This window comes from Lates calcarifer, linkage group LG18 (genome assembly GCF_001640805.2).
Source record: "Lates calcarifer isolate ASB-BC8 linkage group LG18, TLL_Latcal_v3, whole genome shotgun sequence".
Lineage (NCBI taxonomy): Eukaryota > Metazoa > Chordata > Actinopteri > Centropomidae > Lates > Lates calcarifer.
Window position 1 is genome coordinate 400,378 of NC_066850.1, and position 27,964 is coordinate 428,341.

A 27,964-nucleotide genomic window follows, 5' to 3' on the forward strand; every position below is an offset into this window, starting at 1 on the left:
TCAAAGAATAAAGCACAGACAATGCCAATAAATAAATATATACAGCTTTCATATCTGAGCAGCCGTATACTCCAGAAAACGACCGTTAAAATTTAGCCTGACTGCTAACTAGATTTAAACATTAGAACAGTTTAAACGTTGGTAAAAACCTGTTAGTCAGAGACGAAGCGCTGAAGATACAAAACGAAATCATCGGAAAAGATGTCGGTTTTTTTTTAACGAAAACTTTATTGAGTTTGTCACCGCAACAGCACAAACAATGAATAAGTGGATCTGCAGGTTCTGGCACTGATCACAGGATCAATACATTTTATCTGCTGATTTATTTTAACTAATCAATGAGATGGAATTTTAGTTCGCGTTAAAGTTGCTGCTCATTAAAGTACATAAATACATTAACGTGTCTTATTTTGCAGCTTCTCCAGTTAAGATGAATTTGAGGGTTCTTTAGATTTAATTAGTGAAACAACAGTTTGTTAGTAAACTTTAGAACTTTATAAATAAAAATACGAGAAAAACATAAAATTACAATCTCATGATTTAGATTTCCCACTAATGCTTTTATTTTTTAATCATTTCTATGATTTCTTTTCTCTATAGATCAGTGCAAAACTCACTACAATCAGCAAATAAAATATGTATTAATAAGATTAGATCAGACTCACAAACCATCCAGGTGTAAATAAGGTGATGAACATATGAATATGTCAGTAACTGTGACCAAATGATTAAATTATTGATCCATTTCCAGAATAAGTTCTGTTACCTGGGTCCAGGAGCATGTGAGCAGAATCAGCTGTGGATTAAACTGGAACCAGACTTTTCATTTCACTTTCACTTCAAAATAAATCTGCAGCTTCAGAGGCCCTGAGAGTCCCGGGTTCCTCACAGACCCTGAACACAACACGACCACTTTGTTTCCTCAGTAACTGTGAAGTCAAACGCTCCTGTCGTTCAGATCGTGGTTTTTATTTCAGAGGCTCTGATGGGTCCTGGACTCTGGACTCAGATGAATCCTCGCTGGACGTCTGCGGGTCGCCCTCCCATCGGTCGGGGTCTGCGGAAGTCGTTCAGGGGTCGTCGGCCGATATCTTGAGGGGGGCCGATGGGGTCGAAGAGGGGGCGAGGCAGGAGGCCGTGGGGGAGGGTGGGCCTCTGGTCGTAGTCCCCCCCGATGATGCCGGGCACCGGGGGGTGGAGGGGGAGGGGCACGGAGCTGAAGATGTCCCGAGGGTTTCTGGGGAAGGGAGGGAGGGAGCGGTGACGGACGATGTGTCGGTGTTCACAGCGGAGTTTGTACGACCTTTTGTAAAGCTGCAGAGAGACAGATGATGATGTAATGATGAGGTCACAGGGCCACAGGTGATGTTAAAGTCACTGGAAATGATCGTTACATGTGTACAGTTACACTCTAACTGATCCTCAGTTCATGGTGTTCCTCACCTCTTTCCAGTCTGTGTCTCTGGACCTGCTGGGATCTGGATCTGAACCACAACAGACATGAACAGTTTATTCACGAGGATTTCATCCACAGAAACATCTCGTCTTTAGCTCACTGAGTCTCTGTGGTTCAGGCTCTGACCGCTGGGTGTCTCACCTGTGAAGTCTCGGCGGTACAGGTGTCTCCACAGCGTCGAGTCGGCCGTGGCCACGTTGAAGTGTCTGCAGACCGAGGACAGTCTCACCACCGAGCGAACGTCCAGCAGCCTGAGGACTCGGAGGAGGAGCTCCGGAGGAAGAGCGGCGAGGCCGAACGCCACGGGCAGAGCCATTGCTGGAAATAAGACACTATGATTAAATCTGTAAATATAGTGACGTAAAAGCCGCCACAGTCACATGACCTGGTCTGTACCTTCTCTGGCCGCGGCGATCAGCGGGTACGCCAGCTGGTCTTTGAAGACTCGCGACAGTTTACTCAGATCTTTAAAAGCTGCAGCTGCACTTTCTCCTGAACAACAGAGATTACAGACGTTATTTTACAGACACTGTGATGCTGGTGAGGAGTCAGATCGACCAATCACAGAGCTCCTTACCTGGCCACTCGTCAGTCACGTAGCTGGATGGATTCAGACACAGTTTGCGAACGGTGTCGACTGTTTGGTTCGCCCTCAGAGTCGCTGCAGACGAGACACGCCACACGTCTTTAACGTTAAAAACCAGGAGAGAAGAAAATCACAGCTGTCGTGCTGTGTTTGAACTCACCGTTGATGACGAGCACGGGGCCCATACACACACCCACCACCATGGCCAGGCTGTTTTCACACAGAGGGTGAGTGTACTGAAGCTTGTAGACTCCACCTGCCGACCTCCACCCATCAGGCATCTCCCCGGGCCTCAGCTCGCTGCCCTGAACACAGAGAGGAGAAACCTGAGAGGCTGCTGAGATCCTCCTGATTAATCCTCAGTGTGAACCGAGACCGGGACGAGCTGAGAACCGGTCCAGATCCTCCTAGTCTCACCTGAGGAACGAAGCCGGTTTCGAGCATCAGCAGGTTCCCGGCCACCATAACGGCGTCGCTGGGGCTGGAGGTCTGGGCCGTGTGGTAGAGGAGCTCCAGAGATGAGAGGAGCCTGACCCTCCTCGGCCTCACTGCACAGCATGGGCTCCCAGCTGGGGACCGACGGCTCCGAGTCCAGGATGTCTGACGTCTGCTCGGACTCTGTGGGAGCTGCAGAGCTGCTGCTGCTGGGCTGTTCAAACAGAACCATATTCTACACCTTCATCAGGGCGGTGGACAGACGTGTTCATCTTATCCAACAGAAGGACCCAGTCGACCACACACACACACACTAACACTGCACTCTAACCTCTTATAATGATGATGATATTATTTAATGTGGAGTCAGTCTCCACCTGCTGTGACGTCTCATTATGTAAACACACCTCTGTGTGAGTCAGCTGTGAAGCAGGAAGTTCAGAGAAATGACTCAGTGTTAAACCAGCTGAGCTTCTACTGAAGGCGACAGCTTGAGTTTTCATTTTCACATGGACGTGACGAGTCCAAACAGGCTCAGGATCCACGCAGACCTGATTATTCACCCCTCCACTGACAAAACACTGTGATTTAGTTCCACCAGAGTCAGACAAGGAGAATATATGAACCTGTCAGCGCTCTCTGGTGGACAAACTGTGGAACTGACCTTAAACACATCTTTGACATTTCTCCTCTCTTATTGACATATAACATATTTCCTGAAACAGTGAACAGGTTTTTATCTGAGGCTTTCTAATGTCTCCTCTATGTATATATATGTATTCTCTGTCATTTGCCCTGTTGCCCTCCTAATACAAACTCAACACCTCCTCTAACTGTTTCACATTAAAAGCCCTTTAGTGTTTCACTGGACAGAAATTTCATTACAGGGCTTTTATTGTGAAAGATTTGCAGGCAACAGCGACTCTCTTATTTCACTTCTGCAGTTTGTATTTGTTACTGTTTCTCCACAGTGACTGCTGATGTTTGATGTCATTTATCTCAAATGATCAAATGAAAACACGTCTGCTGAAGCTGCTGAGCTTTAAACCAGGTCATGAAAAGCAGCAGAAGGTTCAGGAAACATGTTTCTAGTTGAAACACTCACCTGGCTGGAGGTCATGTCAGCCGTCTGCTGCTGCTGCCTCCGGCTCTCTGTGCCGGTGGTCGACGTGTTGGAGGAGGAGGTGGAGGCGGTGGCAGCTGAGGCGGCGGCTGCAGACTCAGGCAGGATGACACAGATCAGATCTCCAGAGACGATGCCGCAGGACGACAGAGTCTGACCAGCGTCTGACAGAAGCTCTGAGCCGTTCAGAGACAAACTGAACTCTGTGTCTGCACTGAAACAGGAAACTCAGGAAATCAGTAATAATACAAATGTGTGAGCTGTGTATCTCAGTGTCGCTGTTGAATATCAGTGTCTGTGGTGTCAGACCTGAGTCCATGAGAAACCAGGACAGTCCCTCTGATGTGATCTGTGAGCTCCGTCAGACTGGGCTCTTCTCCCGGTAACTCCACCCTGCAGGTCTGCCTGTTGATGCGGACCCGCAGCTTCATGCTGAGGACGACAAACCACCACAGTTAGAACACGACGCCGAGCCCATCAGCCTCCACAGGATCCAGCATCAAACAGATCACATTCACCTGGAGCTGAGCACAAAGGCACAGTCATGTTGAAGCAGGAAACAATCTTCACCAAACTACTGACGTCTAAAATATTCATTGATTTGCCTTTTCTGGAACTAAAAGGCCGAAACCAAACCATGAAAAACAGACCCAGACCAGAGTGTGTGTGCAGGGGTGTTCACTTACCCTCAGTCATATAACATAGCAGATAAATGAGGTTATTACTGGGACAGCGCAGGAACAGGTTTCACTAAAATCTGCTACAAAGTGAATGGAGTTTGGTTGGAGAAGATGCCCATCTCTAAGACAGATCATCTTTGAAGATGTGTGTATTTTCTCATGAACTACTTCTCTTTGATGAATGAAAATAATCTGCCATATACATCACACGGTCCCTCACAGTGTATAAAGTTACTCTGCTGATTGGACAATAAACTAAATGTCTTTGAGCGTTTAATTTGCTGTCTGTCAGGAATCTGCCATTTTAATTTATCTGATGAGTCATTATCGATGTTTTCCATCTGTGAAGGCCTTTAGCTCCGTGTTAGCCTGAAGTAAGACTGTATTTTCTCCTTTGGCTGAAACTCAGATTCAGGTAACTTTCATTTTCCGTTAACTGACGTTAGAAACTGAAGTTTGGACGACAACATTTAGCACAGGACTAAAACACAAACGCATGAGCCAAATAAAGCACAGTCACTGAAATCTAACGGCAATATTGTAAATGAATCTAGCACAGCTTTAGTATAAAGTTTGTCTTGTTATTTTAAAAGAAATTAAATGTTTCGTTCTCGTCTCTGGACGTTAGCTAACGTTTTAAGTTGCTGCGTAACAGTGAAGCTAGTTAATATTAGCTGCTTTAAACTTGTTTAACCAACGTTTCCTGTGATGAAATCATTCAGAGCTTCAAAGCCGAACAGAAACACACTTACATGATGAATTAAAGTGATGATATCCACAGTTTCATGACATTTCTCTGGTAAATCGCTGTAAACACAGAGCAGCAGCGGCTGAACCACAGCGTCAAGTCTGCGCAGCTAAACACGACACTTCCGGATAAGATTTTCAAAGTAAATCCTGCCTGTATCGACTATCCACACACACACACACACACACACACACACACACACACACACACACACACATGGTTTTTTCTTTTAAAAACTTCTTTTTAAAACTTAAAAACAGAATTAGAGCGATGTTTCATTTGCAAACTTTATCCAGTTCTACTACAAATGACAACTGAAGACTGGGAAATTACAGCATTCTTGATACTTTACTGTCTATTTTTACAAAACAAACGAACACAACTACTAAATGTTCTTTGTGTTTAGCAGGATAACTCAAAAACATGTCGATGGATTTCATTAAAATGTCTAAACTTTTACATTCAAAGGAAAGTAAAATTTATGCTTTTGTTTTGAGGCCAGTCAAAACTTCCAGTATTTTTGTGGCGAACATGACAAATATTATTTAACTACAACTACGGCAAGCGAGCAGCACATTATTAAGTAACTCTCCTACTTTCCCCAAACACAACACAAGTAAACACGTTACTATCTCCTGAATTTTGAGTGTTGACGTTTGATTTGAAAAGATTCGACATTTTGTGTTCGCTTACTATTCATTTTCATACGTCGTGCTAAAGTAACAACCGCGTCTGAATGCTTGCGGCTTCCGTACCGCTCTGTCTGCTGGCACTTGGCATCAGACCGGCGGTGAAACGCAGCGATTAAACCGTAAAAATCCAGAAATTTCTGGGTCAGAAAGATGAGCCGAAATTATAACGATGAGCTGCAGTACCTGGATAAAATCACCAGTAACTGCTGGAGGATTAAAAAGGGATTCGTTCCCAACATGCAGGTGAGAATCTGTTAATGTTAGCCTGGCTAGCCGGTTAGCTTAGTGAGCCACAGTTAACTACACATTGAAGTTAGCACATGTCGGATAGTTAGTAGACTTTAAGCAGGCAGGGACTCCTACCGAAGATATGACAAGTTAATGTGGTCATGAGAGACGTGAAATTATCCTCGAAACCAGCCGCAAACTAAAGTTAAAGCCGCTGACGAAGCACAATGATGCAGCTGTTAGTGATAAAGTGTCAGCCGAATTAAAGGGAGGATCCCACTGATGTGAGCTAATGTAAAATAAATACAAACATTATCAAGAGAGCGGCGAAATATGCATCTTACATTTTAATTAACTGGTTTTCTAATTGAAATCAGCACAAGATTAAAATCTGAGAGTAGAACCTGGCCTGTACTGGATTTAAATGAAACATGTTAATAAGGATCCATACATTTGATTATGTGATCTGAAAGGGAAAAGTTTAACATTATGATTCATAGGTGGATACTCACAATAATGAAGCAAGTAACAAACTACTGAAGGTTAAATTATAAAGGAGAACTAAATGTAAAAGTAAAGGGACCACTACTGCCTCTGTCTCTTCCTCAGGTCGAGGGGAATTTCTACGTCAATGATTCTCTGGAGAAGCTGATGTTTGAGGAGCTTCGTAACGCCTGTCGAGGGGGAGGTCTGTTCACCTGCTCAGCCCTGAAACCACCTCCACCTGTCGACTCTGATCTCCTCCTCTGATTCACTCTTACATGTTCTTTCTCCTCAGGTGTGGGTGGCTTCCTTCCGGCCATGAAGCAGATCGGGAACGTGGCGGCGCTGCCCGGGATCGTGCACGTGAGTGAACGTGGTCACATGATCTTTAGAAACCCTCAGAGATGTGAGGGTGAAACGTGTTGAAGGTTTGACGTCGTCTGATTGTTCCTCAGAGGTCCATCGGTCTCCCAGACGTCCACTCCGGATACGGGTTTGCTATCGGAAACATGGCGGCCTTTGACATGGATGACCCTGATGCTGTGGTGTCTCCAGGTATGTGACAGGAGGATTCTCAGCCTCAGGTTTGTACTGCAGTTCCTGTCTGGTTCAGTCTCAGTGGTCCAGGACTGCAGTTCAATATTTCCTCCTGTAGGTGGCGTCGGCTTTGACATCAACTGCGGCGTCCGTCTGCTGAGGACGAACCTGGACGAGGGCGACGTGCAGCCGGTGAAGGAGCAGCTGGCCCAGTCCCTGTTCAACCACATCCCGGTGGGAGTCGGGTCCAAGGGAGTCATCCCCATGTCAGCCAAGTAAGGAGAGATCCATGCAGACTGAAAACCAGATCACAGCAAACAGAACCTGCTGCATCTGTTCACCTGTTCACCTGTGTGTCTTCAGGGACCTGGAGGAGGCTCTGGAGATGGGCGTGGACTGGTCTCTGAGGGAGGGATACGCCTGGGCCGAGGACAAGGAGCACTGCGAGGAGTACGGCAGGATGCTGCAGGCAGACCCCAACAAGGTCTCCTCCAAGGCCAAGAAGAGAGGCCTGCCCCAGGTATCCCAGCAGCCCTTTCTCCACCTCCTCGCCCGGTGCGACGCAGCGTCGTCACTGTAACTCTGTGTCTCTGTGTGTCTGAAGCTCGGGACTCTGGGAGCAGGAAACCACTACGCCGAGATCCAGGTGGTGGACGAGATCTACAACGACTACGCCGCCAAGAAGATGGGCATCGACCACAAAGGTCAGGTGTGTGTGATGATCCACAGCGGCAGCAGAGGCCTTGGACACCAGGTCGCCACAGGTAGGAAGGTTTGGGAACAGAAAGACTCACTACAGACAAACTGGAAACACTCGGTAGCCTGGCAACAATGAAAAAGACTGTAGTTACACTGGTACTCACTCCATTTAAAAGAATCTGTTGGAATGAATGGAAACCTGATTGTTTCAACAGCCTCCATTTTTAAACCTGGATCACGAGTCGATAGAATCGTTACACTCCTGATCATCACAGACGTATCGGAGCTCTGTCAGTGATCGTCTGCAGCGATTCAGCCTGTGAACATGTTGTTGTTGTTGTTGTTGACAGATGCTCTGGTTGCCATGGAGAAGGCGATGAAAAGAGATAAGATCACAGTGAACGACCGTCAGCTGGCCTGCGCTCGCATCACCTCTCAGGAGGGCCAGGACTACCTGAAGGGCATGGCCGCCGCAGGAAACTACGCCTGGGTCAACCGCTCGTCCATGACCTTCCTCACCAGACAGGTATGGCTCACCTGGATCCACAGGGACCGGCTCAGGTCCTTCACTGTGTACTGATCCCTGGTCGTGTGTTTTTATTTGTCAGGCCTTCTCCGAGGTGTTCAGCACCACGCCGGACGACCTGGACATGCACGTTATCTACGACGTCTCGCACAACATCGCTAAGGTGGAGGAGCACATGGTGGACGGGAAGCAGAAGACTCTGCTGGTCCACCGCAAAGGATCCACCCGAGCCTTCCCCCCACACCACCCCCTCATTCCTGTAGACTACCAGGTACGCGCCCCCTCACTCAGCTCGTTCAGACTGGATTTAAAATTCTGCAGGTGGTTTGAGTGTCGTTTGTTTGATGGGATCAGCTCACAGGTCAGCCCGTGTTGATCGGAGGGACGATGGGAACCTGCAGCTACGTCCTCACAGGGACGGAGCAGGGAATGACAGAGACGTTCGGCACCACCTGTCACGGAGCGGTGAGCATGAACTGTCTCTCTGCAGGTTTGTCTCCAGCTTCAGTTTCCAGGTCCCAGGGTTTATCTGTTTCCCTCCACGTGTCTGTTTCAGGGTCGAGCTCTCTCTCGAGCAAAGTCCCGCAGGAACCTGGACTTCCAGGACGTCCTGGACAAACTGGCCGACATGGGCATCGCCATCCGAGTGGCTTCACCCAAACTGGTCATGGAGGAGGTGAGGAGACTGTTATTTGAATATTTAATAATTAATAGTTAAGTTTGTCTGAGTTATTTCAAAAATTATTTCTTGTATATTTTTATTTCAGGCTCCTGAATCATACAAAAACGTGACGGATGTCGTCAACACGTGTCACGACGCTGGAATCAGTAAGAAGGCGATCAAACTGAGGCCGATCGCTGTGATTAAAGGCTGAAGCACAAACCTGCAACATATTTAAAGACAATTTCAAAAAAACTAAACCACCAGAGACGACAACAGGAACCTGGAGAAGCAGAAGATATTCAAACAACTTCGCACTTTGTTTTGTTTTTGAGGATAAGCTGAGTTTATGTTGAAGAGTGAAAAAACAGAACGTCTTGTTTTCTGGATGAAATTTAATTTTCCTGTTAAACGTGATCCAAATAAAGCCGATCGCTGAAAACTGAATTAAACATAAAATATCATCAGACTTGTGGAAACACATGAACACATTTTTCTGGATGAGTAAACACTTTATTGGTTCCAACAGAAGATTCATCTGCATATCAAAAGAAAATCAACACATTTCACCTTTAATCAACAAATTCATTCATTTGGCAACTTTTTCTAAGATATGAGAAAAAACTAAATAAAACCAGGCTGAAGATTCAAACACCTAATGAAGCTGATCTGAGTTGAAAAGAATCTGACGTCCTGCTTCAGTGGGAGGGAAAATAAAAACACTACGACGGTACGAGGAACTTTAAAACATCACTGCAGGTGTTTGTGACGTGTCAGTCGAGTCGTTCAGGTTAATATTAAGACTGAACTCACTGTCAGGTTTAGTGTTGTAACAGATTCACAGTCAAAACTGAGGAAACTTTACGAGGGAACAGTTTGATATTTGGGGAAAAAAACTAATTTCTTTGTGAGAGCAACAGGAAACAGGTTTCATTATATTATTTAACATTAACATGAGTCATAAGGATCTGCAGATTCTGAACATCTCGCGCTCGGAGAGAAAACACGTTTCTGCTCCTTTTAAAACAGAAACAAACTTTAACACTGTTAAAATCACCTCTCAGCAGAGATCCCAATTCCACACTGGAAAATCTAAAATCTCCTTCAGACAAATTAAAATCCAGACTGAAAATGAAATTACAGTTTGATATTTTCTGGGGAAATCCTCTCGTCAGTCGTCTTTAGATTTATAAAAGACTCTTCACTAAAGGTCTCCTTACTGGCTTTTTCCAGAGTTTTAGCTGCTCAGAGGAGCGTTTCTGTTATTTCCTTATAATCTGAATATTTCCTTAAAGTTTCCTAGAAAGTTCTGCGTAATCTGGTTTTAACTGTAGGAAAAATAGAAAAATTTCTGAAACTGTTGGATGAGTTTAAAAGAAGTATGATTTACAGAAGAAGCAGTAAACATTTATTTATCCTTCATTTATTAATGGTTTAACAGAGTTTCTATTTTCCCTGGAATCAGACAAATTACCTTTTTATTCCAGGAAACATCATTAGAAAGTTTAAGGACCAATGAAATAAAGAGTTGCTGTTGTTCCCGTGGTCGAACTGAATAATCGTGAACATAAAATAATATTTAACCATTCAAACATCAAGTTAATGTCTGATTTTGGTTTTGTTGCCTCAGCTTCACCGTCTCAAACTGAAAATGAATTTGTGTTTATTAATTGAATTATTTAAAGGATAAGTCTGCTGATGTTCTAAATCCCACCTGCAACGTCAAACCAACAACGAGTGTATTCTACTAACAATGTCTAAATCTAAATGTGTATCAATCCACTGCTGAAAATAGTCCCAAACACATGAAACTTTTCCTCCTGTTTGAGTGAAGTTTGAGTAAAAAAAAAAAAAAAACTATATATCTGTGAGATGTTAGATCTTTAAAATCAGGACCAGAAGACAAAAATACTCAGAAAGAAAAGAAACACTGTTGGTTTTTCGTCTTTTCCAGGGGATTTGTTGACTTTGAGAAAAACGTAGGATAAAACCAGACTTATACTTTAAACTGGTTTTATTGAAATTGTTGCCTGTGCGACCACATTTAACTGAAAGCAACACATTCAGGCACTTTCTCTGGGAAAATATAAAACAACAACAAATTTAAAGCTGAAGAAAAACTGAAGGCCAATAAACCGAATGATGAGGAGGACAGTGAACATCAAACTGATGTTAACAGTGGAAACAGTATGGGGGGGGGTGGGGGGGGTCTGTACAGTGGATTTATTTTTACAGTTTTATCTCATCGTCTGTCACTGATTGGTTTCGTTCCATCTCACATCTCCTTCACAGTATCGCTCGTGAAGTGTTGCATAATCAATATGTCGATCGTCCTGAATTGTCTCGAAAGCTTCGATGTGAAATTCACCGAGCTGCGTCTGTACACGGGTCAAAGTTCATGTTTCTACACCAGCTGTGCACAAGTGAGTCCTATGAACGAGTTTACGGCCTCTACGGAAGCTCATTACTGCCAAGACAAGAAAAGAAAAACATCAAGAATGACAAAAATTACTTACTGTAAGTCAAAATGATTTTAGTCTTAATTTTTAGATTTTTTACTGTCAAAATTATAAGATATTAAAAAATTAACTTATTTTAGATCAGGAAATAAAAATTCTGCTAAATATATTGAATTAAATTTATGATAGTAACTGAAAATTATGACTTATGCACAAATGATGACATAAATCAAATTTTACGATAAAATACTCTATACTAAAGTAAGACACATTTTAAATGAGATAATGATTGAAAAGTTCACAAGGTCAAAATCATGAGATACAAAGTCAAGATAAATTAATTTTTACTAATTCTACTGGGTCAACATTATGAGTCAAAAAATATATTCAAGCACCAATTATGAGATTATGAGACAAGTCAAATTAAAGTCAGAAATATGATAAATAAAAATTCCCATAGCAAGTCAATATGATGATACCTCACTGAAAACATTTTTTCAAAAGTCAAAATTATATGTAATATAATTTATACTTTGACTTAGTATCTCAGTTTAAGTACTCAAGTATTTCCATATTTTTTATCTTTCTTAACATTACATTTTTTTCTGGCAGAAATGGGCTTCCATACCTGGCTTCCAGATGGGAATGAAGATTTAAAAAAAAAAAAAAAAAAACTAAACCTAGGAACTTTATTTACATTTTTAACATCTTATTCTCTTATTTACACTTTGTTCCTGTTTCATGTTCATTTCCATCTGAAATTTAAAAAAAACAGCCAAAAGTATTCGCATATTTCCAGGAAAAAAAAAAAAATTCTGTGGACTATTTCAATTTATTTATCGTAAACTCACCACGAGGGGTCGATGTAGCTCCAAACCCAAGTATCTACATTTCCGATCAGGTATGTTTGATTTGAAAAGGAGAGTGAGGGGAAGGCGGACGCATCAAGCCGGGCTGAGAGCACCTAACTTTTCACTTCAAACTTTAAATCAACCATCCATTCCTCAACACCATAAAAAAAAGAAAATCAATGCCACATTTTAAATGAAAACGCTTTTTCTAATTCAGCCCTTATTTTTAGTCCATTCTGTGGCAGCAAACATCCAAAGAAACAACTCAAATCTAGCAGGTTTTTAAATGTGGTTTCTACTGTAAAGGTTTCGTCTGGAGAGTAAAGCTATCGTTACACAAATCCTACCCGAGAGGAGTTTCAGTTTCAGGATAATTAACCAAACCTTCTCCCCACAGATCTGTGCTGACATCTAAAAAGCCCTTTTCCACACGACTCCACCGTTTCCCACAAAGTTCTCCACATTTCTGATCGGAGGTCGAGCTCCTTCACGTCTCGAGTCCAGCGTGGACAGCTCGTCGTCTTGGCGGCCGGAAGAGGGAGTTGATCCGTCCACCCGCTTTCTGTCCATTCTCACCCCGACTTAGACAGACTGGGCTTTGTTATGCATTTACTTTTTAAGTGCAAAAGCAGCTCCTATGCTAAGTTCCATTTTGTTGTTGTTGTTGTAAAAGTGGCAAGTTCGACCACTTCCTGTGAAGAGTCCCAGTGAACTTCCAGTTTTATTTCCTACAGCTTTGCTCGCTGAAAGAACGCCTGCAGGAGAAACGTCAGGTCAGACATAAAACACATCGACAGACACTGAACGCACCGTCTGTGTACATAAAGACCAATCACTTTCCATTTTAGAGCGGGAAAACAGATGACGAGCTTTTCCAGAATGACTCGTATTTTCATATTTCAGTTTTGTGTTAACACGGTGAAAATGAAAAATCAGTTACAGGCTTAAAAACCCAATGAACAACAGTACAGGATCCCTGTAAGCTAGCACAGTCCTTCTCTGTGCTAAGGCGTATAAAGCGTACCTTAGCTTTGCAGCACAGAGAAGGAAAGCGTTCTTTCAGAGTTTAGAGAAATGAAGTAGAAGGAGCAGAGAACCCACAGTGTAACGAGGATAAAATAAACACACTCGTACCTTAATGTAGTTTTTCAGGACTTTAACATCAGGCTGCTGAAGCACTTGACACAGCTCCTGTTAGAGAAAGAAACAACATGAGAAGCTGAGAAGACGACTCCTGCTTCCTGTGAAAGAGTCACAGATGGAGCTCCACTGAAGTCGACCGGAGACTGATTTCACCTTAAACACCTGAGAAGGTCTCAGCAGTACTTTACCGTTACTGATTAAACTCACAGTGGCCAGGTGTTATCATCTCCTCCTCTAGACAAATCCAGTTTCAGGGATTCGATCTACATGAAGTTTTTGTAAGTGCAGAGACTCAGGTGGTTTTAAAGTCTCCTTCAGACCCTGATCGTCTCACCTGTGAAATTTCTGGTGACACCTGAAGAGAGGGCAGATACTCCTGCTGTAAGAACTGGATGAACTCCGGCCCCTGAAAGAAGAGATCACACAGCTGTTAACAACAAACCACAGAGAGAAGAAACTCAGTCGCTTTGATAAAACAGCTCGTACCCGTTTGAGATGAATCATTTTCAGTGTGACGGCGCACTCTGACAGAGTCTGGAAAACAGAGGACACAGGGACTGAAGGTTGTGGATAAACTGTTCAAATGACCTGTTTTCAGGCTGAAGTCTACAGACACTCACCAGGACTGTCTGAGCGTCTGAGAGGTCAAAGGTCGGTTTGAGAGGAGCCAGGAAACACGCAGGGACGATGTGTTTGTAGATAAAGTCAGGGAAGCCCACCATGCCGTCTTTACCTCCTGCAGAGTCCAGCACAGCATCGTAAGCATCGATAAGGAGATAAAGAAAGATTCAGAGTTCACAGTTTGAGTTTTTCTCACCCCACAGCTCGACGAGTCTGGACAGGATGATGAAGCAGGTTTTCTGAGCAATGGGGTCGGGGAAATCCACGGCTCCCTGGATAATGGTGAACACAACTCGCTCAATGTTTTCTGCTCCTGGAAACAAACACACGACGTTCACACCATTGGTTAAAACAGGTTTTTGACGGATGGCGGAGGCTCTGCAGCAGCTGCTGAACCTGGGAACCACTCACCCTGATTGGCCATCACCTCGTTCATCCCACTGCCTGCGATGGTCTGAATGAAGCTGAAGTAGCTCCTCCTCAGCATCTGTTTCTCCAGAGCGGCCGCCTGGTCGTTGTCCTCCGCCGGCCGCGCCAGCACCTCGAAGATGGCGAGGACCAGTGGCATGAAGATCTGCTGCAGGAAGGGGGACACCTGCCGCTGCCATGGCAACGGGAGAGGAAACCTGTTAGTCACCCTGTGAAACGGGTTCATGAATTTCAACAGATGATTCTGTAGCTGCTGCTCACCTTGAACTTGGCGGTGATCTGGCTGATGAGCGGGATGAACTCCTGCAGGTCTTTGGCCTCGCAGTCCTTCAGCATGTGTTCAGAGGCGGCAGGGATGAAGGGCAGCACCTCCTCCTCCAGGCAGATGATCATCCTGTGCAGGAAGGAGCGGACCGAGCTACGCAGCACCCCCCGCTGGACGGGACAGCTGAGCGCGGGCAGGAAGGTCTGCAGACAGTCTCTGTAGACCTCGGTGCAGCCGCACTGCTTCACCGTCTGCTTGTTGCTGAACGCCTTGCTGGTCCGACTGCAGACACAAACAGAGAGGGATGACGAGCTGCACATCCGTCAAACATCCTCATAAAACTTGAACCTCTCGATGGTCGTTCTCACCTGGCAAATCCGACGGCGTGGCTCAGACAGTCGGCGAGGGCGGCCTGTCTTTCCTCCTCCGTCTCCTGCGACAGCTTGGCGAGCAGCAGGCGGAAGGCGTCCATCAGCGGCGTCAGCAGGCTCCTCATCAGCGCCTGCTTCCTCTCCACGGGACTCTCCCCATTCACGATCAGGACGCCGGCCGCCTCGAACATGAACAGCTGGTCGTCGCTGGTCAGCAGCGCCAGGAAGCCATTTTCCTGGACAGAGGACAAACGCAGAGAATGAAGCTGTAGCTTTGTGTGTGTGACACGAAGCTGAAAGTTTGTGTGAAGACGAATAATCGACGTCATGTTGAGACTTACAGGAGGAGCGAGCTCCAGCAGGTCCTGGATCCTGGTCAGGATGTCCTCGATGAAGGCGTTCATGTGTTTACTGTCGGCAGAGAGCAGCGTTAACATTAACATCAGCATCATCATTCGTCATAAACGTCTCCTACAGATTTATGAGCTTCAGCAGACTGAATGCTGAAGCAGACTGAATGCTGAAGCAGACTGAATGCTGAAGCAGAGCTGAATGCTGAAGCAGGGACTCACTGCAGAGTTTTGATGAATCTAGAGAAGAGGTAGGCCACTCTGCTGCGGACCTTTGGGCTGTTATGTCTCAGTCCTCTTTGGTCCAGAAACGCCATCTGACAGTGAACACAACACTGGTCACACAATGCTTCCATTTGATTTAAAGGAGAAAACAACTGATGAACAGTCACTCACCAAAACATTAGGAATGTGCTGCGGCTCCACGATGAAGAACTTATCGTATCTGACGACGGTTTCAAAGAACTCCAGAGACACGGAGGTGTGCTGGTAGCTGCTGACGCCGCAGGACACCAGCTGCAGGTTCACAGTGAAAACACATCAGCAGAGGAAACAAAGCAAGTCAGACTAAGAGAGCAGAGTCATGTGACTGACCGTCCTCATCATGTCCTGCAGGGCGCTCGTCTTCGCCGTGTCTCCGGAGAAATGAGCGCCGTGAGACGCTGGCAGCGCCTCGCCCAGCATGTAGAGCAGCCTGATGGCCACCTCCACCTCCATGAACGGAGCCGTCTGCCAGGTCCTGATCAACACAGACACATACGTGAGTTTTCTCCACCAGACTCCGGCGACAAAAACATCTGTCAGAGAAATCAGAGCAGGGTCTCACTGCATGGTGTTGGTGAAGACTCTGCGAACGGCCTCCAGCAGCAGCTCAGGAGAAACCTGAGCCAAACGATCCAACAGCATCTTCAGCTGCTTCCTGTACTCCACGAACATGGCCTCGTCCTCGCCCTGACAAACGCAAAGCAGAGGCTCTGCTGTCGTTTGACGCTCTGACAGGAAACACTTTAACAGTGGCCTCAGAGTAACCACACTCACCTCGTTCTCAAAGTTGTACTCGTCGTCATATGTCAGCTTCTTCATGACGGCGAGCATGATGGCCTGTGGTGAGGAGAGGGAGTGTTCTTAATTTGTTTTACCTTAAAAAAAAAAAAGACCTTTTCCTGCATCAGTTCCAATCAGAGACTCACCTCTATGTTGGTTTTCTGCTGGTCTGTCAGCTGAGGAAGCTACGTAACAAAATAAATCACAAATAGTCAAACATTTCAGGATTAAACGTTAAAAGGCTGAAATAATATGAGCACATTCCTCTGCTTCCTGTTCACCTGTTTGAGGACGTGCAGGTATTCGTAGCAGAAGCCGACGATGTTGGCCGAGATGTCGTCGTCCTCGTGCACCAGCAGCTGCAGCAGCAGTGGCACCTTGGCCTCCACGGCCTGCAGCGTCTCGGCGGCATCCTTCACGTTGCCGGCTTTGGCCAGCTTGGTCCAGCTCAGCACCAGACTCTGACCCATCCCGTTCACCAGCCGAGAGAACTTGGCCAGGAAGTCCACGTCCTCCTCCTGAGGGTACAGGAAGAGGAGAAATAAAAACCCTCGGACATCCGCGACGTCAGGAAACAGGAAAGACTTCTGAAGCCTAGTCTCTCAATGACGACAGCAACAGCCAACCAGCTTTCTCCATTTCTACCTCCACATGTACTCAAATCACTGCTGATATTTCAGTCTCACCTGTTCCACGTTGAAGAAGCCCGCAGACTGCAGGACTTGGCACAGAGACTCCACCAGTTTGGTTTTATCCACCGGGTCCATTCCTTTGTTGACGATTTCAAACAGACAGTCGCAGGCCTCCTCTCTGAGCTCCTCCACCGACATCTGACTCAGCAGCAGGTTCACAAACCTGAAAACACACCACACACACTGACACTACAGGGACAGGAAACAGGAGGAAATGTCCCAGCATGCAACAGCACACTTTAATCTGGACAGCAGAGGTAGAGGAGCGAGTTCACAGCTCTGGTAGTCTACGGTTTGTTCTGCACACCAAACGTAAAAGCTTCAAACATCAGGAGTGGGGGATTTACTGATTTTATGTCGGAGAATAAAACCTGAAAATGTCTCAGACCTTATTTTAGACATTTAACCAGAAACACACTGACTTTGGGATGAGGGAACAGGAAGTGCTAACATGCTAACATGCTAACTTACTTCCTGGTTTTAGGATCAGTCCTGCCAGCTCTCTGTTAAACAACCTGAGCTGTAATTTGACTATAAAGTTTTGGCCAATGAGAAATCTCATGTACAGTTGAAATATTTTCAAAATAAAAGCCCAGTGTTCTGTACAGAGTCTGAACTGGTCAGTGGTGCTCTGGATCTACAGCAGCCATATTATCATCCACTGAGGAGTCAGGTGATCAGGTCTCCTGTTCTGTGACTGACCGGTCGTTGGCGATGAGGTTCAGGTCGATCCAGGACACGTAGGCTCCCACCACCTCCAGACACTGACAGGTGAGCTCCGGGTGGGACTGCTGGTACGTCTGCAGGATCTGGAACCAGGACTCCACCAGACTGGGGATGCACTGCTCCCTCATGGTGTCTTTGATCAGAGTGTTTCTACGAGTCTCCTGAGGGAAACATTTGATACAATGACCCACTGATCAGACTCTGACTGTGTCTGATTAAAGAAACATTTTCCAGCTTTAACGTCACCTGTTTTCTTTGTTCTGTGATAAAACTGTTTCATGACTTTCTTTCCTTATAAAACCAGTTTGTTGTTGAGCAGCCGTCTCATTTATATGTTGGTCACTACTTCCTCTTCCTGTGTTCATCATATCAGGTCTCATCTTCTCTCACCAGTTCAGCCTTCCTGACTTTAAACCACCTCCACAGGCGAGAATGGGAATGATATTATCTACTAGAATTATTATAATATTTAACTGGGTTAAAGTTCTTTTAACGAGGACAAACTAACTTTATTTCTCAATAAATGTAAATGTAACTTAAATAAAATAAAGAGTGAGTTAATAAACTGGGTTTTGTGCAGCAGTAATTAGAGTGTGTCGTACCTCAGGTGTGTGGAGGATGTCTCTGTCCACCACTTCGGCGTCGATGGCCATCAGCGTCCTCAGGTAGACGTCGACGCCATGAGGGTTCAGACCCACCAGAGACAGGATGTCGAAGAAGAACTTGGGCCACAGGGTCAGATACTCCATGATGAAGGTGAGGGCAAACACCTGGGCCGCCTTGTTCCTGATGAAGGGCTTCTCAGGCTGAGCATTCATCAGCTGCAGTCGAGGAGGAGGGAGAGAAAAACACGTCAGAGGACGGACGGAGAATCTCATCACCTGTATAAACACCTGTCAGATTACTGTCAGGTATTTTAGTAGGGAAACACAGGAAGTCAACTACAGCCCACCACACCATGTTAGGGATTAATGATGCAACAAGAAGCTGAAGTAATCCATTACACTGAGAGACTGTGGAGAGCCCCTCCCTCCCTCTCATCATTATTTCCTGTGACAGACTTTATTATTCAGACTCCTCTGTAACAGCTGGAACTCTCAGCTGTTTGACAGATTTCGTCCTCGTTTCAGTTCTACAGTAAAGATCTGATACCAACAATATAAGACAACCTCCATTTTAAACAGACGTTTCAGGAGAAAACAAATAGCCTCATATTACAGCCAATACGGTTCCTTCCTTTGCACTGTGGTCTGTAGAATCAGAGGAAGATTTGATTTTTACATCTCAGCTGGAATTTAGCTACAGTGAGGAAAACACTGTCAGAAACTGGGTTTTTGCAGTTTCCACTGAGAAGGAATGAATAAGAGCTCAAAGATCTTAGTTTGTTTTCATGCTCTCCTCATCAAACATGTGTGGGGAGTGTACTGAATGGTGCATTGAATGAACTGTTGGTACTGTACCTGACACTGGAGCCACTTCATCAGAGTCTCTCTGATGAGCTGCTGCTGAACTGCACTCAGACCAGCATGTCTGCAACACAAACACCAGTTCACAGCTTCAGACGCTTCATCCAGGTGAAACCACACAACAGAGAACAGAAGCTCGTCATTACCTGAACTTTATCTGATGTTCCAACACTTGGAAGCAGAAGAACTTCACGTGGTCGTCACTGAAATAACAAACAGGTGGATTTATTAACAAACAGTACTCGCTCTGACAGCAGGACATGGGGATAATGAAACCTGGGAAACTCACTTGTAAATCCCTTTAGCGAGGGCCTCGGCACAAACCTCCCAGGCATCCTGAGACTCCTTCAGCTGCTCAAAGTATGCCATGGCCTGAGGAGACACAGCAGTACACACACATCAGCCTCATGATTCATGTTGTCTTCTCTCTAAAGTGCATCATCTGTCAGTCCACTCTCACACAGTTCTGATTAAAAGCAGCATAAATGACTCTGCTGTCCAGTCTACAGTATCTGAGGTTCATGAGGGACGCAATGTCTCACCCTCTGCCTGTAGCGGGCGTCGGCGTTCGGGTTGAGCCCCAGCAGGGCCTGCTCGTCCATGACTGCAGCGACAGACTGGCAGGCCATTCGTGGGTTAGCTTTCCTCCAGGGCAGGTTCACTCCTCTCTGCTGCTGTCAGGCAGACTTCTCTCATCTGATGGATCCAAACATGGAGAGAAAAACCTGAGGTGAAACAGTCGTCTCCCCCACCCTGTTACACCACCCTGCATAAAGCTCTGAGCACTATCACTGTCTACTGCTACTCTAGACTCCAGAGACCAAATATATGTCAGGCCTGAACCCAACAAAGGAACATGAAATGTTAAATTAGGACATTTAAGAATTTAAAATCCAGGCAGGCTGGACCCGGTTTGTAGGAACCTGATTAATCAGGATCAGTTAGTTTCCCACTTTGTTTTTAGACTGAATGAGGCCTCACAGCTCAATACACTGATTAATACAACACATCAACATCACAGCTTTAATCACAAGATTTTTCTCTTCTCTGCTTATTTTTCTTCAAGAGTTGTTTTCTCACCATGTTCAAAGCAGATCAGCAGACTGACAAACACAGGATTTTACCTCTGCCTCCATCTGTGAGTGTGTGTGTGTTACTGTGTGGTACTTTAACTGCAGTAAAGTATCTGATTATCTGAGTAACACACACACACTAACAGATGGAGGCAGTGGTATTCCAGCAGCTCCTGTGTTCTGTTACTGTTTGATAAAAAGGTATGAGTCCTCTCCATAATAACACTGAGGCTCAGCTTTAGAAACACCTGACTTTTCCTTTAATCAGCTGTAAAGTTTATTTGGCCTCATCACTGAACCCTGATAAAATTAAGATTAACTGATTATCAATCTGACTGATTGACTGTCTCAGCTCTGCGTCTCTGCGCTGATAAACGCAGGGAGTATTTCAGATATGAAGAACGAACAGTGACAAGGTGTTTGTGGAGGATGGAGAGCTCAGGTCAGTCTACATGATGCAACACACTGTCAACGCTTTACAGCCACGATGTCCCGGTTATAACCTAAACAATGATCCAGATACGAACACCGTGAATACAGAAACATCTCTGGACATTAACGACTGTAAAGATCCGCATCAGCGTCCTGGCCGGCGGGTGAAGGCTGAATAAAAATAACGTTCCCGGGGCCACTCCTCTAAAAGTTGACACCGCAGTGCTACATGCTAACAACTTCACTCCAATACAAAATAGCTGACTGCGGCTAACTCGGGCTAGCTGGTGTTAGCCGGCTAGTTAGCCTCCTAGCTCGCCTGCTGGGAGTAATCCAGACACGGTAACACCGAATCAAACCCCGGTCATCACCGGGAGCTTCTTAGTAACAGCCGTACCGAGTGTGTGGGAGAGGTGGGAGCGGTTTGAGAGTGTTTTTCCTGCCTGTTTACCGCGGCTCGGTAACGTTAACCTGCCGCTGTCTCGCTCGCCTCCGCTGATGAAAATCACGGTGACAAACTCCGCCGCCGTGTTTTTTTCACAATCACAGAACAAACAGTGTTTTCAGTTAAACTTACCTTAGTGAAAACTTAATTCATCCGCTGTTTTTTCTCCTCCTCTCGCTCTCGCTCCCGTTAACTCATCACGGAGCCGCTGCGAAGTCTCCAGAAATCAGTTGCACGTCGGCGGCTGGACTCACACGACACAAGCGGCGGTGCGGCGTGTCCTGCCCGGTTAGCATCCGGGTCACGGCCGCAGGAAGCGGTTCACCCACACCGCGGAGTAAAACCATTAACATTAATAATAAATATAACCTTTCACATCTTTTATATTATCACCACAACGATGTTTTATATATTATATGTGTATTATATTTCATCTGTCCTGTTATTTCTGAATCTCTAATGTTAGCTGACATCCAGAGGCTGAAGTTGGTTTTGGATTCGTAGGAAAGTTAGAAACTTCATATTTCCTTTTTTAGTTATTTTAGTTCTGAAAGTTAGTTATTATCAAACTAAGATACTTTATTCTGTTTAAACTTCTTTTTCAATTTGTGAAAAGAGTTTTGAGGCTCTTGTACAAGAGTCTTTCCATTCTCTGCTGCAGTTACAGTTCACTATATATCAACACTGATCATTCATTTCATCAGTTTGACAGTTATTTATACAAAGATAAATACTTAGGTAATCATTTAAACAATCCTCAGAGGCCGAGGAGACATTTTCAAATCTCAGCCCAGAAAAATTAATTTTACTGTCATATCCATCAAAAACCAGAGGAGTTAGAATCAGTAAAGTTTTCTCTATTCAGCATAAAAAACAGATTTAAACAAATAATAAGTTAGTAATCTGGGTGTGTGGGGGTTAGCCCGGGACATCACATATAATCTTATGAAATACAAGGCACTGTTTGCTGTCTGACTCCTTCAGATGTTGTTGGTACTGTGACAAACTGTTTTTTTCTTTTTAATCTTCTCAGATTGTTTCATTTTAAAAAGTGTTCAAGGCCCAAAAATATTGTAATATAAAGTTAATTTCTGTCATTAAAACATCCTCTGTATCTCCTTATTATAAAGTGTACACTGTGTGAAATAATTAAATACCACTACTGTCCAATACTGTCCAGGTTATTCTACTACTCTACCACATCGAGTGTGAAACCATCTTCAGGCTCCGGTCCTCCCCCCCGGCCGCCCCTCCCTCCCCTGTCACTCCGTCCTTTTGACATGCGCAGTCTCCGCCCTACTGCTTCCTCTTTTACTGTGGCAGTGAGCGAGAGACACCATGAAGGCGTCCGGCACAGTACGTAAAACCCTTTATTTAACAATATTTACCCACAATACACGACTAGAACCAGCAGATGTAGCAATATAAAGTTAGATTCTTCTGATTTATGCGTTAATGTTTCCAAAATATCCGCGTTAAACCGAGAATTTAAAGCGTTTTCGTCCCGGTGCTTTTGCGGCTACAACATGGCGTCCGCGTCACCATGTGCACGGCTGTAGCCTGAGACGGGACCGTGTGAGTGTTTCAATGAGTCCGGGGAGAAATGCGAAATATTCACTATAAATATTCACTTAAAATTAAAGTCGAGCTTCTTCTCCAGAAGTATCCCAACTCTATTATTAACCTAAATGCTAAATTTGACCGCTAAACATGTCGCTTTTTCGGGCATGATGCTAACGTTAGCTGCTAAAGTGTGGAGTTTATCTCGAGATAATTAGTGTTTCTAAATATGTGCATTTATTACACTGGTGTTTCTGGATGTCAACGTTTAAATCAGCGTTGTAAATATTAAAACCAGCTTCAGCTGTGTGGCTGTATGTTGCAGAACACCTGTCTTTTCAAACACGCTACCACAGATTACTTAAAATAAACTGTTAGTGTGAAGTTTACTTCTGCATAAAGTGTTTTTGCATCAGAGTATAAGATTTAAAATCACTGTACTTTTCCACGTGAATGTCTACAGCACTAAAAATAACTCTAAATAATATAAAGTGGTTTAACATCTCATACAGTGGACACAAACCTGACACTGTTGAGAGGAGGCATCAAAACTTTAACTTACTATTTTCATTATTAATTAATCTGTAGACTCATCAAGAATTCATTTAGTTTATGAATGAATCAAAAATGATGAAATACTGTTATTTTATTGTAATAAAATCCATTCTACAGTTTTCATGTTGATACATTTGCACCCAAACCCAAAGGTCCCACCGTGTCAGTGGTGTGATTTTGTCTGGTGTGCAGACAGGAAACTGATCCTTGTCGCCTTTCTCTGATGCTGCAGTGCCTTTGAAAGTGAATTCAAGGTTCAACAGATTTTGAGTGACTGTGAACGCCTCGTTATGTTTCTGTGATGCACCTGTGTCCTGACAGATGTCGTGTTTTCTGATCACAGCTTAGGGAGTATAAAGTCATTGGGCGTCTGCTGCCCTCTGCCAAGAACCCTGCCCCTCCTCTGTACCGGATGAGGATCTTCGCCCCTAACCATGTCGTCGCCAAGTCCCGCTTCTGGTACTTCGTGTCCCAGCTGAGGAAGATGAAGAAGGCCTCTGGAGAGACAGTCTACTGTGGCCTGGTGGGTGTCTGTGCATGAGAGGTTCAGGTACACAAGGGGACAGAACACACAAGTTCCTGACCCTGTGACCATCCAGTTACCTGTCTCTCTGCTTCTGCTTCTTCCTGGCGCTGACGTGAGAATATATCCAACACACAGATGAGAGGCTGTTTTAACATCAAGTCATGTTAATTTAAACTGCACCATTCACACCAGCCACAGAAAGAACTTTAAATATAAGACATTAAAACTGTATTTCAAAGACAAGAGGGACAAGTGAATGAATTCAGACTAAAGGAGGAACTGTGTAATTTATTGAAGCTGCAGCAAACATCAGTGTTTTAAGCTCTGATTTAAATCAGAGACTGCAGCTGACAGTTTTTATATAGGAGCTTGTGATTTTCTCCTTTTGACCAACGAACTCTCAGAAACTCAGATGTAGATTTTTCACATAAAGACAAAGAAAAGCAGCAGATCCTCAGTCAAGAAGCAACGTGGTTATTTTTATCATCTGTGCTTAAAGTAAGTGAATCGACTGATCACTGATCAGATGATTCTGTTTCTGTTTGTGTTCTGATTGTTGCAGCTCTTCTCTCAGTGTCCTCATGTCAAACAGGTGAAAGAATTAAGCTGATGTTGTGTTGTCGTTGGCTTCGTTCAGGTCCATGAGAAGACCCCTCTGAAGGTGAAGAACTTTGGTATCTGGCTGCGTTACGACTCTCGCAGCGGCACCCACAACATGTACAGAGAGTACAGAGACCTGACCACGTCTGGAGCCGTCACTCAGTGCTGTGAGTTAACCCAGGTTTAATGTGCACAAACATCTGGACTCCTGATTATAACGGTTAGAGACTGAAGAGGACGTAGAATAAAAACGAGCAGCAGAGGAAGAAGAAACGTCCCGACCTCGTGTCCTCCTTTAATGTGTCCAGATCCACGATCAATGAAGTTAAATCAGTAATGATGTGAATTCACTGAAACAGCAGCTGGGTTTTATTTTTCCTCCTGAGTTTAGTATTTTCACTGAAGTGGGAGGACGTCGGTGTAAAATGACTTTAACATCACTGTCAGAAAGTTTTGACTGGTTAATATTCAGCTGTGTTTTCTGATGCTGCTGCAGGTGAAGACGTCTCATCCTTCAGTGGATGATTAAAGTATTGAGTCAGTGCAGCTGTGTGTATTGATAGATCTACACCTCTGACTCTCTATTGATTCCTATTGATGACATGAATCATAGTTTTAGATTCTAAACTCCTGTTGCTCCCGAGCTGCAGGGAAATCCTACCACCCTGCAGAAAGCTGAATAATGATGATAACATGTAGGACTGTTACTCTAATTATCATATTCTTATCATATTCAAATCATCATATTCTGTCTATGTAACTGTTGCAGCTCTGATATTATTGATCAGTATAAACATGTTATAGAGGAGGAGACAAAGTCTGTAACGCCAAAGATGGCTGCCGTGCTACATGTCCCGCCCCCTCCTCTGAAACAGCGAATCATCTGCTGGACCAGGAAACATCAGGCCAATCATGTTGTTGCACTGATGCAGCGAGAAATAAAACCTGTGGAAGAAAAGTTGTTCTAACTTCATTTTAGGGCAAAGTGACCATGAACGTTTTCAGCAGGAGATTGTGCACATGGAATTTTTATGTCCTGGTGACAGTGAAGTTATGGCGCTCAACCCATTTATGTAGACTGGAGCTTGAAGTAGCGAGAGTTTCTAAGTTACTATCTCAGTCTTTGCTTTGATTTTTGCTGCAGGTTTTCTTGTCACACTGAAAACACAGCGGTCGATCTCTGTCATTTTAACTCTGTCAGTCAAACTGCAGCCTCCAGTTCAGTGACTGAATAAAAACCCGCTCTGTGTCTTTCAGATCGTGATATGGGAGCTCGCCATCGTGCTCGCGCCCACTCCATCCAGATCATGAAGGTGCAGGTCATCGCTGCCAACAAGTGTCGCAGACCTGCCATCAAGCAGTTCCACGTGAGTCGGTTTCATTTGTATTCTGATGATGTGGCGGGTCTCTCTCTGGACTGCCTCCACGTTTGGTTTGTCAGCTCCGGTTTAAAAACCCGCCAGACAAAAAGCCAGATTCCTCTTCCAGATTTCCAGCTTCCATCTTCAAACCTGGCGGTTCTGAAACTGGCGACATGATGATGAATATTTCAGTGAGTTTGTGTGCGTCTGCTCTGTGAAAACTGAAGGTGTTTCCTCTGCCTCCTCCTGCAGGACTCCAAGATCAAGTTCCCTCTGCCCCACAGGGTCCTGCGTCGCCAGCACAAACCCCGCTTCACCACCAAGAGACCAAACACCTTCTACTAAAACAGATTTTTCACTTTGTGCGGGAAATAATAAAAACTTCCATAAGAGAAGAAGAGCTGTGTCATTTGAGTGATTTTTGCCTCCACACTGATTCTTCCTGTCTGTTCACTCTGAATATCACAGCTTTATTCCAAAGATCAGACCAATGAGAATCAAGTCCAAACTACCGTACTTTCCAGACTATTGAGCGCCCCTGACTATAAGCCACACCCACTAAAAAAAAAAAAAAAGTACATATACAGGCCGCACTTGTCTATAGGCTAAATTAGCCACATCATTGTTTAAGCCGCAAGGTTCAAAGCGTGTGAAAAAAGTAGTGGCTTTTAGTCCGGAAATTACCGGTAGTTTAATAAAACAAAGGATTTATTTTCTCTCTTGCACTAATTGTTTCAGTGTAATAAAACTGACTTGTGTTTCTGAACAGTGACAGAAGTTGTGCTGCTTTTTAAGAACGAAGTTCAGAGGGAAAATATGTTGAGACAAGAAACAAATGAACAATTCAAAAGAATCCTTAAATATCATGTAAAAACAAGGCTCAGAAATGAGAGTATATTAAAAGCACAAGATGAAAGTTAAAACAACTTTTTATAATTAAATTTTTATGGCAGGTGTTAATTAATTGAACCTATAAACAGAATGGGTTCAGTTTGTCTCATTTGTTCTCAAACTAAAAAATATTTAAACAGGAGTTTTTCACCAAAATAAGAATCAGAAAATCAAAACCTGTTCTCCTTTAATAAAGTTTGTTTAGAAAAACAAGAAAGAAGAACTGTATCAAAAAGCAAATTAAAACCTGCATTATTTTTTCTCTACAGCGACTGGTTTGTAAATCTTTGTGTAATATTCTGCTCTGTTGGACAGTTTGATCAGTGAGAGGCTTCATCTGATCAGATTCAGGTCAAAGGTCAATAAAGACTCTGACCTTTGACCTGATGGTGGTGAAGCTGCTGCTGTTACACCATCTGACCACATGATGGCAGTGTTGTCCCAGACATGAAGGTGTGAAGCAGCTGATCATTTTAATCAATCAGGTCATTGATCAGACAGAAGAACCGTTTCTACATTAACTTTTAATCTGAGTTTATATTTGTCCACATCTTTCTTAAAGATTTGATCCAAAGTCATGAATCTTATTCTGAGCTGCAGATCTGGAGTCAGTTAATTAGATGTGTAATGTTTCACTTGTAGAGAATGAACTCCCTCAAAGAGACAAATCTCCAGCAACAACTCTGTTAACTCAGTATTATTGTCGTGGACTGGACCGGAAGACGTTCCACCTTCAGCTCTACCTGATGATGAAGAGACCAGCTGTGAGCTCCTGTCCTTAGGGTCACCTGGGTCAGCTGCTGTGAGTGGGTGTTAAACTGTCTGAGTAGGGATCTTCACACTGAGCTACAGGTCCTGTTAGCACGTAGCTCCTAGCACTGGTGCTAACGTGACTGAAGACTCTGTGTTGGATGAAAGCTGCTGTATAAATAAATCAGGTCAAGAGTTGGACTTTACCCAAGTGGGCCAACATGTGCTCTACCTGCAGGTTTTCGTTAGAAGGTGGAAGCTCGTTATGATCTGACGTTTGGCTCATTATCAGGCGGCGTGCTGGGAGCAGGCTGCTGCTCCAGCGAGAGAGGTGGAGGTACTGCACTGAGCCCGATGGGCGTTAACTGGGTGTGTGTGGAGGAGACGGAGCAGTGGGTGGCTGCAGAGAAAGACCTCACTCAGTGATGGAAAACATTCTTTTCAATGAGTCACAGTCATAAACATGTAAAATCATTACAGATACATGAAGAAAAAAGTCT

General features: G+C 44.4%; 4 protein-coding genes and 1 non-coding gene across 6 annotated transcripts; 3 read left to right on the plus strand and 2 right to left on the minus strand.

Moving 5' to 3' along the window:
- Window positions 1–208: 208 nt before the first annotated feature.
- Window positions 209–5,199, minus strand: fbxo7 (F-box protein 7). The gene is given in 11 exon segments (XM_051077763.1): window positions 209–1,314; window positions 1,444–1,484; window positions 1,598–1,774; window positions 1,853–1,948; window positions 2,034–2,117; window positions 2,203–2,347; window positions 2,460–2,561; window positions 2,563–2,658; window positions 3,583–3,814; window positions 3,910–4,032; window positions 5,033–5,199. Coding segments are annotated over 10 exon segments (1,404 nt in total). The 5' UTR covers window position 4,032; window positions 5,033–5,199; the 3' UTR covers window positions 209–1,005.
- A 560-nt stretch (window positions 5,200–5,759) lies between these two features.
- rtcb (RNA 2',3'-cyclic phosphate and 5'-OH ligase) lies at window positions 5,760–9,323 on the plus strand. Its single transcript, XM_018674906.2, has 12 exons — window positions 5,760–5,963; window positions 6,558–6,636; window positions 6,727–6,794; window positions 6,887–6,986; window positions 7,087–7,243; window positions 7,332–7,488; window positions 7,573–7,732; window positions 8,018–8,193; window positions 8,276–8,464; window positions 8,548–8,658; window positions 8,750–8,869; window positions 8,961–9,323. The coding sequence occupies exons 1-12, from the start codon at window positions 5,871–5,873 to the stop codon at window positions 9,066–9,068; spliced, it is 1,518 nt and encodes a 505-aa protein (XP_018530422.1). The 5' UTR covers window positions 5,760–5,870; the 3' UTR covers window positions 9,069–9,323.
- A 938-nt stretch (window positions 9,324–10,261) lies between these two features.
- On the minus strand, window positions 10,262–21,525 carry xpot (exportin, tRNA (nuclear export receptor for tRNAs)). Of its 2 annotated transcripts, XR_001960781.2 has the most exons (26): window positions 21,354–21,525; window positions 19,814–19,967; window positions 19,561–19,643; window positions 19,418–19,474; window positions 19,266–19,335; window positions 18,408–18,626; window positions 17,782–17,966; window positions 17,074–17,242; window positions 16,669–16,905; window positions 16,534–16,572; window positions 16,382–16,444; window positions 16,170–16,294; window positions 15,938–16,082; window positions 15,740–15,859; window positions 15,566–15,660; window positions 15,335–15,404; window positions 14,991–15,229; window positions 14,619–14,904; window positions 14,340–14,529; window positions 14,125–14,241; window positions 13,928–14,043; window positions 13,794–13,841; window positions 13,642–13,713; window positions 13,299–13,355; window positions 12,165–12,919; window positions 10,262–11,321 (listed from the first exon to the last, which is right to left on the minus strand). XR_001960781.2 is itself a non-coding variant. In XM_018674904.2 (25 exons), exons 2-25 carry the CDS (start codon window positions 19,898–19,900, stop codon window positions 12,893–12,895), a joined length of 2,916 nt encoding a protein of 971 aa, XP_018530420.1. In that variant the 5' UTR covers window positions 19,901–19,967; window positions 21,354–21,525; the 3' UTR covers window positions 10,262–12,892. The 2 variants fall into 2 exon arrangements, 1 of the variants encoding a protein (XP_018530420.1); XM_018674904.2 differs by having other exon boundaries at window positions 10,262–12,919.
- A 934-nt stretch (window positions 21,526–22,459) lies between these two features.
- rpl18a (ribosomal protein L18a) lies at window positions 22,460–26,221 on the plus strand. The gene is made up of 5 exons (XM_018674903.2): window positions 22,460–22,577; window positions 23,680–23,859; window positions 24,500–24,629; window positions 25,720–25,829; window positions 26,076–26,221. Exons 1-5 carry the CDS (start codon window positions 22,560–22,562, stop codon window positions 26,166–26,168), a joined length of 531 nt encoding a protein of 176 aa, XP_018530419.1. The 5' UTR covers window positions 22,460–22,559; the 3' UTR covers window positions 26,169–26,221.
- On the plus strand, window positions 23,470–23,601 carry LOC127143567 (small nucleolar RNA SNORA68). Its single transcript, XR_007815119.1, has one exon. It is a non-coding gene; the product is annotated as a small nucleolar RNA SNORA68 (small nucleolar RNA).
- Window positions 26,222–27,964: the final 1,743 nt, after the last annotated feature.

Excerpts from the sequence above, each read along its gene's own strand:
- rtcb (XM_018674906.2), top strand. The coding sequence starts at position 5,871 with ATGAGCCGAAATTATAACGATGAGCTGCAGTACCTGGATAAAATCACC. Across the intron at positions 8,465-8,547 it reads TCATTCCTGTAGACTACCAG|CTCACAGGTCAGCCCGTGTT; the intron begins GTACGCGCCCCC and ends TGATGGGATCAG. Across the intron at positions 8,870-8,960 it reads CCAAACTGGTCATGGAGGAG|GCTCCTGAATCATACAAAAA; the intron begins GTGAGGAGACTG and ends TTTTTATTTCAG.
- rpl18a (XM_018674903.2), top strand. Across the intron at positions 23,860-24,499 it reads AGACAGTCTACTGTGGCCTG|GTCCATGAGAAGACCCCTCT; the intron begins GTGGGTGTCTGT and ends GGCTTCGTTCAG. Across the intron at positions 25,830-26,075 it reads CTGCCATCAAGCAGTTCCAC|GACTCCAAGATCAAGTTCCC; the intron begins GTGAGTCGGTTT and ends CTCCTCCTGCAG.
- xpot (XM_018674904.2), bottom strand. The coding sequence starts at position 19,900 with ATGGCCTGCCAGTCTGTCGCTGCAGTCATGGACGAGCAGGCCCTGCTG. Across the intron at positions 16,295-16,381 it reads AGTACAACTTTGAGAACGAG|GGCGAGGACGAGGCCATGTT; the intron begins GTGAGTGTGGTT and ends TGCGTTTGTCAG. Across the intron at positions 15,860-15,937 it reads TGCAGGACATGATGAGGACG|CTGGTGTCCTGCGGCGTCAG; the intron begins GTCAGTCACATG and ends GTGAACCTGCAG.